At 45.8% G+C, this 14,194-nt stretch overlaps 1 protein-coding gene across 1 annotated transcript in view; it reads left to right on the top strand.

Moving 5' to 3' along the window:
* Nucleotides 1-13,958, top strand: part of GABBR2 (gamma-aminobutyric acid type B receptor subunit 2) — a 426,862-nt gene extending 412,904 nt beyond the window's left edge. The window contains exons 17-19 of the mRNA XM_039475217.2: nucleotides 2,917-3,046; nucleotides 8,156-8,273; nucleotides 11,319-13,958. Of these exons, the coding sequence (XP_039331151.1) occupies nucleotides 2,917-3,046; nucleotides 8,156-8,273; nucleotides 11,319-11,484 (414 nt within the window). The 3' untranslated portion in view covers nucleotides 11,485-13,958. The remainder of the gene's footprint in view (nucleotides 1-2,916; nucleotides 3,047-8,155; nucleotides 8,274-11,318) is intronic.
* Nucleotides 13,959-14,194: the final 236 nt, after the last annotated feature.

The following is a 14,194-nucleotide window of genomic DNA, read 5'->3' as shown; positions in this document are numbered from 1 at the left end:
GACTGGACATTCTGTATTTTTATTTCCTATGTCTGGCAGCCCTTTGGGAGGCTTGCAGAATTCTGCCACAGAGAGCCACCAAACAGCTGTCTGTGCACCTAAAAATGACTGCTTTAGGATGGGGCAACCCACTGTCAGCTGCCAGAGCAAACTAAGAAGGGTTTCTGTACCCCAAAGCCCATTACAGGTTGTTTCAACATCAGACCTCTCATGATTAGTAATACTGTGTCGCTGTGCATTTCACTTCTGCTTGCACACTTCAGCAGTGAAGAGTTCACTCATGTTAGGAAACCCAAGCCACTATTTAAAACTCTAAAATGCTACTTATTTTTCCCGGAAATGAATCACAGTCTGGCCTCCCGTTGTCCCCACCCTTTGATTCTACTCCTGCCATTTAAGTCACTTAGAAGAGACTATGTCTCTCCCTCCTCTCCCACACGAAAGCTTATTAAACAATTTCATGGCTGTGTTCCTGACATCACAGCAGCACCTGAGAGTTTATCAGGTCTTCCCCTGTACACTGTACAACAGGATGCTATTTGGAAAAATCCTCTAACCGTGTTTTTCCTGTGCTCTTGCACCAACACAACAGTCAACACAAAAGACTTCTGTGAGCAAATGTGTATGCGATTTTCCCCACCAACGAGCAGTTCAGTTCCGATACTACATTATCGAGAGATCGCTTCAGATCCCACAGGTTGACGTCTCAGTCCCCAAGGCTCCCCCGACCCCCGTCAGATACCACCCTCAGACACCAGTCACAAGTCAGGCCTCTGGAACTTCTGACCAACCAGCCTCAAGTTGGTACTCCCAGGATCCCACTTTGGATTGAGTTAGTTTGCTAGAGGGGGCTCACAGAACCCAGGGAAACATATCTACCAGCTTATTACCAAGGATATGAATGGAGACATGCACAGAGCGAGGGATGGGTGAAAGGGTGTGGAGCTTCCTTGCCTCCCTGGGCCGCAACCCTCCAGGAACCTTCATGCGTTCAGCTACCCAGAAGCTCTCCATACCCTGTTCTTTTGAGTGTTTATGGAGGCTTCATTACATGAGGCTTGATTGACAACTGTGCAGAAATGTGAATGGACAATAACGCATGATTAAACCCAGCAAGGCCTGTCTGTTCAGACTTTTCTTGGCCTCTCTGTAGCATTTCTTCCTCCAGGGTACGGGGCAGGTCTCTCTGTGATAAAGGTCTTTTGACCTACAGGCAGATTAGAGTCCTGCCTTGAGCTGATGAAAAATGACAGGAGAAGGTAAGAGAGAGAGCTTCTGTTTCATGAGGCTTGCTTCTGAGGCCTAAAGTGCCCCAATAATTATTACAAAAGACTGTTACAAGAAATATAGGAACCGGGAATCGTGGATGGAAGCCATTACATATATATAGATATGGTACTATCACAGATGCTCACCACCACCCTGACTGCTACCACCCCTACCAACTCCCAACACTCACATTGCCCAGGCTTCTCTGGGACTGAATTGCCCCAGGACTTGGCACCTGGCTTTTGTATAACCGGGGAATGGGCCAGATGCGGTGGCTCACATCTGTAATCCCAACACTTTGAGAGGCCAAAGCAGGAGGATCGCTTGAGCTCAAGAGTTCAAGACCAGCCTGGGCAACAATAGAGAAATCTTGGCTCAAAAACATGGGGATGACTGGGACCCATCAGGATTAACTCCTCTGAGTGAGCCCCTGCTGGCCAGAGTCTCCGTGACAGCATGAGGCTCAGAGCTCTGAGTCCTGCATGTCTGTCTTCCACACTGCGGGTCCTATTAAGTATTACTAATAGTAATTATAAGGCCAGGCACAGTAGTTGATGCCTGTAAACCCAGCACTTTGGGAGGCCAAAGTGGGAGGATTGCTTGAGCTCAGGAGCTCAAGATCAGCCTGAGCAACATAGAGAGACCCCATCTCTACCCCCCAAAAAAAAATTAGCCAGGTATGGCAGCATGTACCTGTCGTCCAAGCTACTCAGGAGTCTGAGGTGGGAGGATCACTTGAGCCTAGGCGGTCCAGGCTGCAGTAAACTGATTGCACCACTGCACTCTAATCTGGGTAACAGAGTGAGACTCTGTAATAATAGTAATATTATTATAGTAGCAGGTTGCCCTGCTACTATTATGTGTCAGGCACTGGGTTAAACTTTCCATGTATTATCTCATTTAATCTTCACAACCTCCTCATGAAGTGTAGGTACTATTATTACCCCATTCTACAGAAAAATAAATTGAGGACCAGACGCGGTGGCTCATGCCTATAATCCCAGCACTTTGGGAGGCGGAGGTGGGTGGATCATGAGGTCAGGAGTTCGAGACCAGCCTGACCAACATAGAGAAACCCCGTTTCTACTAAAAATACAAAAATTAACCAGGTGTGGTGGTGCATGCCTATAATCCCAGCTACTCAGAAGACTGGGGCAGGAGAATCGCTTGAACCTGGGAGGCGGAGGTTGCAGTGAGCTGAGATCGTGTCATTGCACTCCAGCCTGGGCAACAAGAGCGAAATTCCATCTCAAAAAAAAAAAATGAGTCTGGGTTCTCACAAGCCAGGAGAACCTCACCGCAAGTAAGGGGCAGCCCTGGGTTTGCACTAGGCCTGTCCAGCGCCTGAGCTCTTTCTCTCTTCCTCCCCTGCCTCCCTGGGCTTGCTTGGCTGCTTCATCAAGGCTCAAGCCTACATTGAACACATGCTTCCAAAGCCCAGGCCCCTTTCATCATAGCTTTTCCTTGAACAAAGAGCTGCCAGGGTCCTTCTGCATCTCCTCGCCAAGATGCAGTAACCCTTTGTTTCTCAGGGCACTCCTGAATACAGGTAAAGGCCCAGCCCTTTGATCTACCTTTCGGCGCTAGTGGCCTAGCTGCCAGGGCTGGACCAGGGACCTGGACTCAACTGGAGCCTTTGTCTTTTAGCTGGATAAAGACTTGGAAGAGGTCACCATGCAGCTGCAGGACACGCCAGAAAAGACCACCTACATTAAACAGAACCACTACCAAGAGCTCAATGACATCCTCAACCTGGGAAACTACACCGAGAGCACAGGTAAGAGAGGCAGGGCCCGGAATGCGGTAGGGACCTTGCCTTCAAACAACAGCTCTTCATCTTCCATTTTTTAGATGAAGAAACTGAGGCTCAGACAGGGCATGGGACTGGGCCGAAGTCACACAGGCAGAGCTGGAGCACCTGGAACCTCTGTCTGCTGACCACAGTTCAGTGTCCGCTTCGAGCCCCACCCTGCCTGAGTCTGGGGCTTCAATTTCCACACCTACACACTGGGGCCAGCATTCCCAGTGTCTGACTGGAGGCAGCCATATTTTGTTTGCCCTTTTGTTCTTAGCGAATAGTTTACCCTTTCTTCTCTGAACAAGATTTCACAGTTTCAGACATACCTCGTCAATGTGCAAGAATGATCAGTTAGTTATGATAGGATGCTCAATCTCACCACCCAGTTGGGAATTGCAAGCTACAATAACAAACCTGCCAGGCACAGTGGCTCATGCCTGTAATCCCAGCCATTTGGGAGGCCAAGACTAGATAATTGCTTGAGTCCAGAGGTTTGAGTTCAGCCTGGGCAACATAGCAAGACCCCATCTCTACAAAAATGAAAACACACACAAAAAAACCATTTTTGCCTACCTTTTGGAAAAAACTTAAAGATTACCAGAGTTGGTAAGAGTATTTGGAAATGGGCATTCTCCTGCAATGCATTAGAAGTCAGTCTGGCACTGTCTAAATGTTCCATGTTAAACCTCTTGACCTGGCAGTTCTACTAGCAGGAACCTGCCCCTTGCAAATACTCCCACGTGTGCAGAGATGAACACAGAGATGGTCTTCACAGTGCTGTCTGGAGGTGAGAAAAACTGGAATTAACTTAAATGTTCACTACTTGGGGGTGGTTTCATTAATTAAGATGTAGCCAAACATGGCACATTCTAGAGCTGTTAGAAAGTGAGATGGGGCCTGGCAGGGTGGCTCACACCTGTAATCCTAGCACTTTGGGAGGCCAAGGTGGGTAGATCACCTGAGGTCAGGAGTTCAAGACCAGCCTGGCCATCATGGTAAAACCCCAGCTTTAATTAAAAAAATAAAAAATAAATTTAAAAAAAGCAAGATGGGTCTATTTGTGCAGATATGGAAAGATCTCCAGGTGAAAAGAGCCAACATTAATTGTTATGGGACACACAAATGCATACACATGTGTGTGAGTGCATTTTTTAGAAGGTTTAGAAAAACACCAGATTGCTGACGGTACTGACTCGTGTGAAAAGAAATGGTATTGTGGAGAGTGAGTGAGAAGAAATGATTTCACATTACTTTTTTTTTTTTTTTTTGAGATGGAGGCTCTGTCACCCAGGCTGGAGTGCAGGGGCACAATCTCAACTTATTGCAACCTCTGCCTCCCGTGTTCAGGCAATTCTTCTGCTTCAGCCTCCCAAGTAGCTGGGATTACAGGCACACACCACCACGACCAGCTAATTTTTGCATTTTTTTTTTTTTTTTTTTTTTTTAGTAGAGACAGGGTTTCACCATGTTGGCCAGGCTGGTCTCGAACTCCTGACCTCAAGTGATTTGCCTGCCTCTGCCTCCCAAAGTGCTAGGATTACAGGCATGGGCCACCGCGCCTAGCCACATTACCTTTTTTATGCTTCTCTATGGCTTGGATTTTTCCATTAGCATGTATTCATCAATTTGCTGTAAAACTATTTTAAATCAATGAAAAATCTTTCTTTTATTATTATTACATAAGTAACAAGTGGTCTTATTACAGTAGCAGTATTCTATAATTCATATTATAAACATGGTTATTACAAAAATGTTTAAATTGAGATAATAACAAGGAAATTACAAGAATAAAAATCACTCCTGATAACTTTAGTATCTGGTAAAAGTGGGCATTTTAAATTTGTAGTAGAAAAGGAATTATTCAATAAATTTCCTTGAGATAAATCTGGAGGAGAATAAGATAGATCCTAAACTCACACCTACACAAAAATTAATTCCAATGAATAAAAGATTTAAATATAAAAAGCAAAAACATGAAAGTACTAGAAGAAACCAAAGTATAATTTTTTTTTAAATAATCTCAGAGAGAGGAGGACCTGTCTCAGTTTGATGCAAAACAGAAATCACAAAAAGAAAGGCTGATAAATTTAGATATAAAAAGAATTTCTTTCATAATACAAAAGCCGTGATAAGTACGGTCAAAAAAATCAAACAAAGCCAAAGATTAACTCAGATAACAAGCTTATGCCCTTATATATAAGGAGAAATGATATGTAATAATACACAAAGTATGTATAACTATATACCAGTTAGTAAGAAAAAGACCAACATCTCAAAAGAAAAATGAGCAAAAGAGAGATCTCATAAAAGGAAATGAAAATCATTCTTACACTTATGAAAAGATGATCAATCTTACTCCTTATTAAAGGAAGGCAAATTAAATCTGCAATGAGATACTACTTTTGCCTCAAAGATTGGCAAAGACCAGAGATCAAAAAGCTGCTCAGAGTGCCGGCAAACAGGTTATGAGCAAGGCATTCTCAAGCGTTGCTGGTTGAAACAGAAATCATTCTGACCCAGCAGTCCCACTTTGGGGATTTGTTCTCCAAGCCTTAATCTGTCTGTGCTGCTATAACACAATACTGCAGACTTGGTAATTTATAAACAATAGAAATGTATTTCGTACAGTTCTGGAGGCTGGGGAGTTCTAAATCAAAGCGCCCTTAGGTTCAGTGTCTGGGGAGGGTCCAGCCTCCACTTCTGAGATGGCCTCTGGATCGCTGCATCCTCTGGAGGGGAGGAACTCTGCATCTTCATGTGGCAGAAGGAAAGGAAGAGGCAAAGCCACTTTCTCAAGCCCTTGTCTAAGGGCCCTCTACTCATCCATGCAGGCTCTGCCTTCGGACTTAATTACCTCCTCAAGGACCCACCTCTTAATGCCATCACACTGGTTATTCGGTTTCAACACATGAATTTGGAGGGACATGTTCAGACCATAGCAGTGTGGATATACAGTCGATTCTGCTGCTTCACAGTCTCGGTCATTATGTTCTTTCTATAAAGCCTCCATCAACAGTGGATTTGTGGCCGGGTGCAGTGGCTCACTCCTATAATCCCAGCACTTGAGACCATCCTGACCAACATGGTGAATGAAACCCCATCTCTACTAAAAATACAAAAAAATTAGCTGGGCGTGGTGGCACACGCCTGTAGTCCCAGCTACTCAGGAGGCTGAGGCAGGAGAATCACTTGAACCCGAGAGGCACAGGTTGCTGCGAGCCGAGATTGTGCCACTGCACTCCAGCCTGGGGGCAGAGCAAGACTCTGTCTCAAAAAACAAACAAACAAACAACCAGTGGTTTTGTGAATACTGAACCATTGCTCCTCTATAGGAGTTGATTCCTGGGAGTCTCTCACAGGCTGACATCACAAGCTGACATTTTTGTCAACCAATCAATATATAATTTTGTTGTATGCATGTTTCTGTTTAAAGACATCTTATTTAATATATGTGGTTTAATTAACATTGCACTCATAGCCATGAGTGCATAGCGCACGCGTGATGGAGGCTTCCCTGACTCAGGGATTTTCTCCATCAGGCACATCACAGCCCTCTTGTGCTTAGGGATGCTAGCCAGCACTTCCGCGCTGTGCTTGGGGGCATTTTAAACAGCAAACTCACCAACACACAGCCCAAAATGTGAAAAACATGTCGCTGAATAACCTCCAGAAAGATACTTATTTACAATATAAGAGCTAAATGCTAAGGCAGCGCATCGCCTTGTTCACCCTCAGCTGGGAAGGCATGCATCAGGCAGCTCACATTTTCCTACACTGTGCCTGTCAGCAAATGACCACAAAAGCATTTAAAGTATTGACTTGGGGATTACAAATAAATGTTAGTGAGAAGAAAAGTTCACAAATAGAAAATTCATGAATAACGAGGATCAGCTGTACTCACGTGAATGCAAAATGACGTACATATAAGGTTGCCCACTGAAACAAAGGCACTAGTGCTCCCCTCCAGACCACAAGAATCCAAATCTTGGATGGGGACCATATTTTTATACTTCTTTACATCTCCTTGTATGGTTCTGAAGCACCAAAAGAGTTGAGAGAATTTGAATCACCATGTTTTGTGGCTACACAATATTATTTTGAATGGAGGCCCTATAACTTATGTAACTAATCCAGTATTATCAGACAAATTCAGATTCATTCCAACATTTTGATATTATAAATGATGCTGAGGTTGAGGCTGGGCACAGTGGCAACGCCTATAATCCTAGCGTTTTGGGGGGCTGAGGCAAGTAGATCACCTGAGGTCAGAAGTTTGAGACCACCCTGACCAATATGGTGAAACCCCATCTCTACTAAAAATACAAAAATTCTCAGCGTGGTGGCATGCACCTGTGGTCCCAGCTGCTTAGGGCTGAGACAGGAAAATGGCTTGAACCTGGGAGAGGGAGGATGCAGTGAGCCGAGGTCACGCCACTGGCAGCATGATCCTGAGTAACAGAGTAAGGCTCCATCTCAAAAAAAAAAAAAAATTATGCCGAGGTTGAGCATCTTGTATATACCTTTGCACAGATCCTTGATTATTTTCTTAGGATAGTTTTGAGAAGTGAAAATTCCAGGTAAAAAATAGGTACTTTTATGGTGCTTGACACATACCGACAGTGCCCCCCAGTAAGATTATGTCCATTTATACTCCCACCAGCAGTTTACTATTATTTTTCTTTTCAATCTTTGCCACTCTTATGAAAAATATGCCTTGGAGGTTTTTTTCTTTGTCATTACATCCCTGTGTGCCTGTGAAAAAGGCCTTAATGTTAGAACCTCTCATTTCTAAGTTATGTTTCCTACATTAGTTGACCTGATTTCCGTCCTTTTTTTCGAGAGGAGAGCACGGGGCATGCCACACACATCCCCAGCACATTGCTTCCATCCCTGATTGCTGGAGGCTTCTCAGCTCACTGTGTTGGTCCCGGGAGAGCCGCTACACAGACCTCAGCTTAGAGAACACACAGGGATGATGGGCTCCTTTGCATCCTCTCTTCTGGGGCATCAGCCTACAAAAAGTTGCATTGTTGATTCTTAAAAGCTAAGTTCACAGAACGTGTTGTGGTATTGTTGTTTTGCATTCAGATGGAGGAAAGGCCATTTTAAAAAATCACCTCGATCAAAATCCCCAGCTACAGTGGAACACAACAGAGCCCTCTCGAACATGCAAAGATCCTATAGAAGACATAAACTCTCCAGAACAGTAAGTACCTTCTCCTTGAGAATTATCACTAAGGAATAAATACATCACTCCTGCACAAGAGTTTTCCATTTGCACCATGTTTTCTCATCCATTATTTTATTTGCTTTCCACAGCCATCCCATGATGCAGTCCAATTACAATGCTCTTTTTACAGAGGAAAAAAAAACTAATATTCAAAAAGGGGAGGTGACTTGCCAAAGCTCATTCAGTTGCTACATGTAAGAAATAGGACTTGAACTCACATCTGTCCAACATCAAATCCCATGTTCACCGCAGCACGCTGCCGTTTTTATGTGTAAAATTTAACCTTGCTAAATGCATTCACTTAATGCATTCTTTCTCACCGAGACCTACTGTATGTCAGGCATAGTGCTGGGGTTATAGCAGTGAAGAAAATGGACTAAAATTTCTGTCTTCATGGAGCTTCCATTCTATCTAGAAGGATGATAGCATAATAAAAAAGCAACACATGGTACGTCAAACACCAGGATCTTTGGAGAAAAATAAAGCAGGGAAGGGAGTCAGGGAGTGTCATTTTAAATAGGCTGGTTAGAGAAGGCTCAATGAGATGGTGACATATAAGCAAAGACCTGAACATCTCTGTTAGCTTTGTTCCCCCAGGCGATTTTAGACCTTCTCATCTTGTAGCACATTGGAAGCAGAAGCTAGAAATACAAAGTTTGAAACCTGGCCTCTGGAAGTAACAAGCCGTGAGGAACTAGCAAAAGCAGCCAAATCACCAGTTGCAGCACCATTTGGGGCCCCTTAGTGTTACAGCTAATAGCCTATCAACCCAACCAGCTCCAAGGCCTGGCCAGCTTACAGTCCAGGACAGTGAGAGTTACATGGAATTTGTCAGCAGTTTGCCTAGCAGTTGCCTCCAGTAGAGTGTAAGCATCCTGAGGGTAGAGTATGAGTGCTTCATGTATCCTCTGTGCTGAACACAGGTTCTGCCAAGCATTTGTTGGTTCTTGACAAGGGTTTGTTGAATGAATGAAAGGTGAACAGGATCCTAACAGAGAGCAGAATGAGTGCTCTGACCACAGGGCCCACCTTGCCTAGGCAGACAGCCTGCTCTGGGTGCTTGGACACAGCACTCTTTTCCCAGGTCAGAGTTTATTCTTCTCTTTTTCTCCTGGACATTTTGCCAGCATGATCTTGCCTTAAGGCACAGACTGCAGCTGACATTACACAGGTTCAACTTTAACTTCAGAATGAGATCTCCAACACTACAGTTCCATGCACAACTGTGAGGTGTCTCTTGGCAGGAGTCTTTCTGGAAAGTGTGGGCAGCACTTCATCTGTACCCATCTATGTCACAGCCAACCAGTGACCTAGATGAACCCCAAGGGCACACCCAGTTGGAATAAGGCTGTCCCCGTGAATTGATTTGCCCCTGCCACAAAACAATGTGGTTGAACAGAATCAGCAAGAATTCCAACTTCCCCAGTTCTGGTTTTGTTTCCATGGGGAAGTTACATGAAGTCTGTATCCTTCCCTCTTCTTTATAATGGGAAGAGCAGTATTTCTTTTGCCTATTGGGTGTTTGTTAAGATCTGGGGCTTTTGTTTTTTACATTTTTGCACCTGAGTGGCCAGGTGCTGGGAATACAAGAAGGCGTAAGAACTCAGTCCCTTCCCTCAAAGAACACAGAATCAAAGTTGCATGCATGGAGAACTGTGCAAGAATGCCGCTGAGCAGAGCAGAGGAGCAGTCACCTGGGCACATTTGCCATGAGCAGCCTTTTCAATAATCAAAGTGACATGACAGTCATTAAGACCTGGAAGGGTATGGCAATGAGAAGGGAGTCAGAGGGCAGCTCCCTTTTCCCTACGGCTCCCCCGTCACATGCTAACTCACACCCAGCTCGGCCCTGCCTCCAGCTTTTTCTGGCTTCATTTCTGGATATTTACCAAGGATTCTGCTTAGCAGAGAAAGGGTTCTCTCAGCAGAGAGTGAGCACAAAGGTGATATTTAAACTGGATCTTGAAGGAAACACAATTCATCATGTCAGGAAGTAGAGAAAGAGTCTTCCAGACAGGGAAACAGCAGAAGAGCTGGATTTCCAGGGAAAGTAGCTACCAGATGGCAGGGCTTACAGGTGGAGAGGAAAGAAGATTCACCTGGAAACTTCAGATCCAGAGACAGAACTTAGGGAGCCCCAAATATCACATCAGTGTCCTTTTTCCCCTTCCTTGGCTTCCCAGTGTTGGAAAGGTAACACTAGCTACCAAAGAAGCTGAAAGACCAAGAAAGAGCCTGTGGGAATTGGCCCAGCAAGAAGGGAGGCGGTCCTGGGCAAAGCAGAGGCAGAGGAGAGAGAGGAAGGAGAGAGCAGCTGAGAAGTCTTTCAGGAACGGAACTGAAAGCCATGTGGAGGTTTGCAAGAGTAGAGAAGGAGAAATGTCTGTGTTTTCAGCAAACCCCTGTTAGAAGGGCAATGCTTTGTCCTCAGTAATACAGTCCCTTACAATTTTTTGACTTTACAATGGTGTGAAAGTGATATGCGTTCAGTACAGTACTCAGTAAATTGCATGAGATATTTAATACTTTTGAATAAAATAGGCCTCGTGTTAGATGATATTGCCCAACTGTAGGCTGATATAAGTGTTCTGAGCACGTTTAAGGTAGGCAAGGCTAAGCTAGGATGTTTGGTAGGTTAGGTGGATTAAATGCATTTTCAGCATATGATATTTTCAACTTAAAATGGGTTTATGGGAATGTAACCCCATCGTAAGTCAAGGAGCATCTTTTCTGCTAGGACGTTTGTAATAATCGCCAAATCCTGGACCAAAGTTCAAGAAGACTCATCTCCCTTGTTTATTCCAGTCTCCCTGGTTATTCCCAGGGCAGTAGCTGGCACCTGTGGGCCTTCATTAAATACCTGCTGGATGGCTGAATGGTTAGCTGATTGGATGGACAGATCTTGGATTCAGAGAAAAATAGGCTCCTGTCGTCAGCTTTTTTAGCCAAAGCGAGTCCAAGGAACTTTCTGGTGAGCCTCAGATAGCCTTCACTAACACTCCTCCCTCTCCTTCTCTCCAGCATCCAGCGACGGCTGTCCCTCCAGCTCCCCATCCTCCACCACGCCTACCTCCCATCCATCGGAGGCGTGGACGCCAGCTGTGTCAGCCCCTGCGTCAGCCCCACTGCTAGCCCCCGCCACAGACATGTGCCACCCTCCTTCCGAGTTATGGTCTCGGGCCTGTAAGAGTGGGAGGCCAGGGCCCGGGGCCTCCCCCGTGACAGAACCACACTGGGCAGAGGCGTCTGCTGCAGAAACACTGTCGGCTCTGGCTGCGGAGAAGCTGGGCACCACCGCTGGCCTCTCAGGACCACTCGGATGGCTCTCAGGTGGACAGGACCGGGGCAGGGGGAGACTTGGCACCTGACCTCGAGCCTTATTTGTGAAGTTCTTATTCCTTCACAAAGAAGAGGAATGAAATGACTTCTTCCTTAACATCTGCAAACAAGGAGGAGCTGGGATATCTGAAACTTGCAAAAAAAAAAAAAAAAAAAAAAAAATCCAGACAAGGAGAGAGGCACTAGAACTCCAGCTGGAAGTCACAGAGTGGCCCACGCAGCCTTGGGAAGAGGCAAGGGGCTTCTGAAGAAACCGCCTCTGCACTCTGCACACACATCACTGGCTGTGGCCCCTCAGGCCAGCCCTTCTCCACTTTGAGGGAGGAGGTGGGAAGGGCCGCCAGCTGACCCCAGCCTTCCTGGAACAGGGAGTCTGCAGGAACGCAGACAGGCACAGCCCTGGGGCAGGCAGGCCAAGGGCTGGGGGCCCGGAGCAGGCTGACTTGCATGACTGATGGGACCTGTGTCACGCAATGAGATGTTTGTTACTCTGGTTAAATGCCACACGTGAACACAGTAACACCCATGCTGGGGACCGTGGGGCTTTAGGGCACGTCACTGCAGACACGCTCTGCAGCGTTCACCAACAGTCTGTCATGCACCCACCACGTTGGCCATGTCCCTGTGTTCCTGTCGGGTGCTCCCGGTAACCAGGGGGACCACCCGAGCTAATCATGGAATGTCCGTTCCCAGCAAACACGATACAGAAAGATTGTGCACTTTAACCTCTCTCATCAGGGCCCAAGGGCTGGCTGGGATTTTTTTTTCCCACTGACTTTGTTTCTGACCAAAGTGAATCAGGGGCATTCTGCTAAATGACATCCCTGTAGACACAGGGGAGAGAGTTGCTGGCTGAGGGCTTCCCTTGGCTTCCGGAAGGCAGCCTTCCATCCAAACAAGCCAGTGAGCTCTCCCCCTGGGATCACCGGGGTAATCAGTCAGCAGATTGATTCTCATTCATAAGATCATTCTTCCCTTTTAATTGAACCCCTAAGAGCACTGGCCTGGGAGTCAGACAGACCTGGGTTCAAGTCCTCAGTCCCCGGCCAACTCCCTCGTGACCTTGGTCAAGTCACTAGTGTCTCTCTGAGCCTCAGTTTCCCTTCTGTAACAGCTTGGGGTTGAAATACCACCTGTCCTGCCTACCTCACAAGGTCACTCTGAGGATTGAAACTTGATCTTGTCCAGGAAAGCTTTGTACCAAACAAACTGAAGCAGCCTGGACCCGTGAGGTATGAGTATGACTCTGACCTTCAGCCCTCACTACAGCTGGGGGTGTGGCCCAGAGAAGCTTCCAGCAGGGCCCTCTACCCAGAACATCTGGGCTGGAGGGAGGCTCCCAATGACTTTTCTGACATTCCCAGACAGGTTCGTTCTTTGCTCAAGAAAGGCCTGAATGACAATGTCCAGGGTGTCTGCACAACTGAGCAGCTCGCTCACTCCCTAAAGAAACCTATTGGCAGCTTCAACAGGCAGGCAATAATCTCTTCCCAGACCACTGCAGTCAGGAATAAACTGTTTTCTCCACCAGGCTTCGACGAAAGGGCCCACAGGAATCTTACCATCGCCAGCATTTCAAACCCACCCTATTTCACGTAGCATAGCTTTCTGCTCCCCTCCCCAAAGAGAGGTTATGGAGGTACTGTAGCTTTTAGGGAAAAAAAAAAATGTTAACACATCACAGGTCAAGTTGAAGTCATTCTCTGTTTAGGCACTTAAAAATCGGTGTTGTCACTCACTGTGTATTACCAGTATTTACTTGCTTTCTTGATTTCACCAGAACCAAATTTAATTTAAAGGACCACACTAATTTTTCAAAGGGAAAGAGACAATTAATTGTACATAATGTATACACACACACACAAAAATACCTGTAGAAATATTATTCCAGCATAGCAGGAAAACAAACAAAAGTATTGGACTGTAGGAGGTGAGCCTGTGTGTCTGTAACCCTTTGTGACTCCTGAGCGTGCACCGTCTTCTAGGATAACCCATGAAGTACATTCTCCGTCTTACTGATACTGTAGGTTCACCCATTTTTTTTCATTTCCTCACAAATAACAAGACCCACAGAAGTGACTCTAGCTATTTAACGGTTCTGTTCTTTTATATGCAGCAAACACACCGTCCATTTCCGAAGAGGCTTCGGCCCGAAGGCATTTTCCAATGATGTTAGTGCACAAACGCTTTAAATTAGACTGGAACTGCCAGAATCAAATGTAAATGAGGAATTTCTCATACCCCTACTGCATGGTATCGATTTTTAATAAATTGTTGCAAATTTGTTTTTATGAATAAAAGGAAAAAACCTGTCGTCTTTAATGCCTACTCATCCCAAAATGCAGGTCAGATTGGGCCATATTCCTCTGCTCAGAAACTCAGGGAACAGTTCTGGGGTTGCCTGCTCAGCATCGTCCCTTCCTTCATAAACTGCCCTCTCCAGCCTCCTGGCAGCTCTGACAGCAGCAGAGCAGCCCAGTTACCAGGTGACCCCAACTTCTGGCCACAGCTGATTAATTCCAGGGTGGGAACCTGACCCAGCCTGAGCCAGTAAATCC

Source organism: Saimiri boliviensis, chromosome 2 (assembly GCF_048565385.1).
Source record: "Saimiri boliviensis isolate mSaiBol1 chromosome 2, mSaiBol1.pri, whole genome shotgun sequence".
NCBI classification, from domain to species: Eukaryota; Metazoa; Chordata; class Mammalia; order Primates; family Cebidae; genus Saimiri; species Saimiri boliviensis.
Note: the sequence above shows the minus strand (reverse complement) of the source record. Positions and strands in the feature narration are given on the sequence as shown.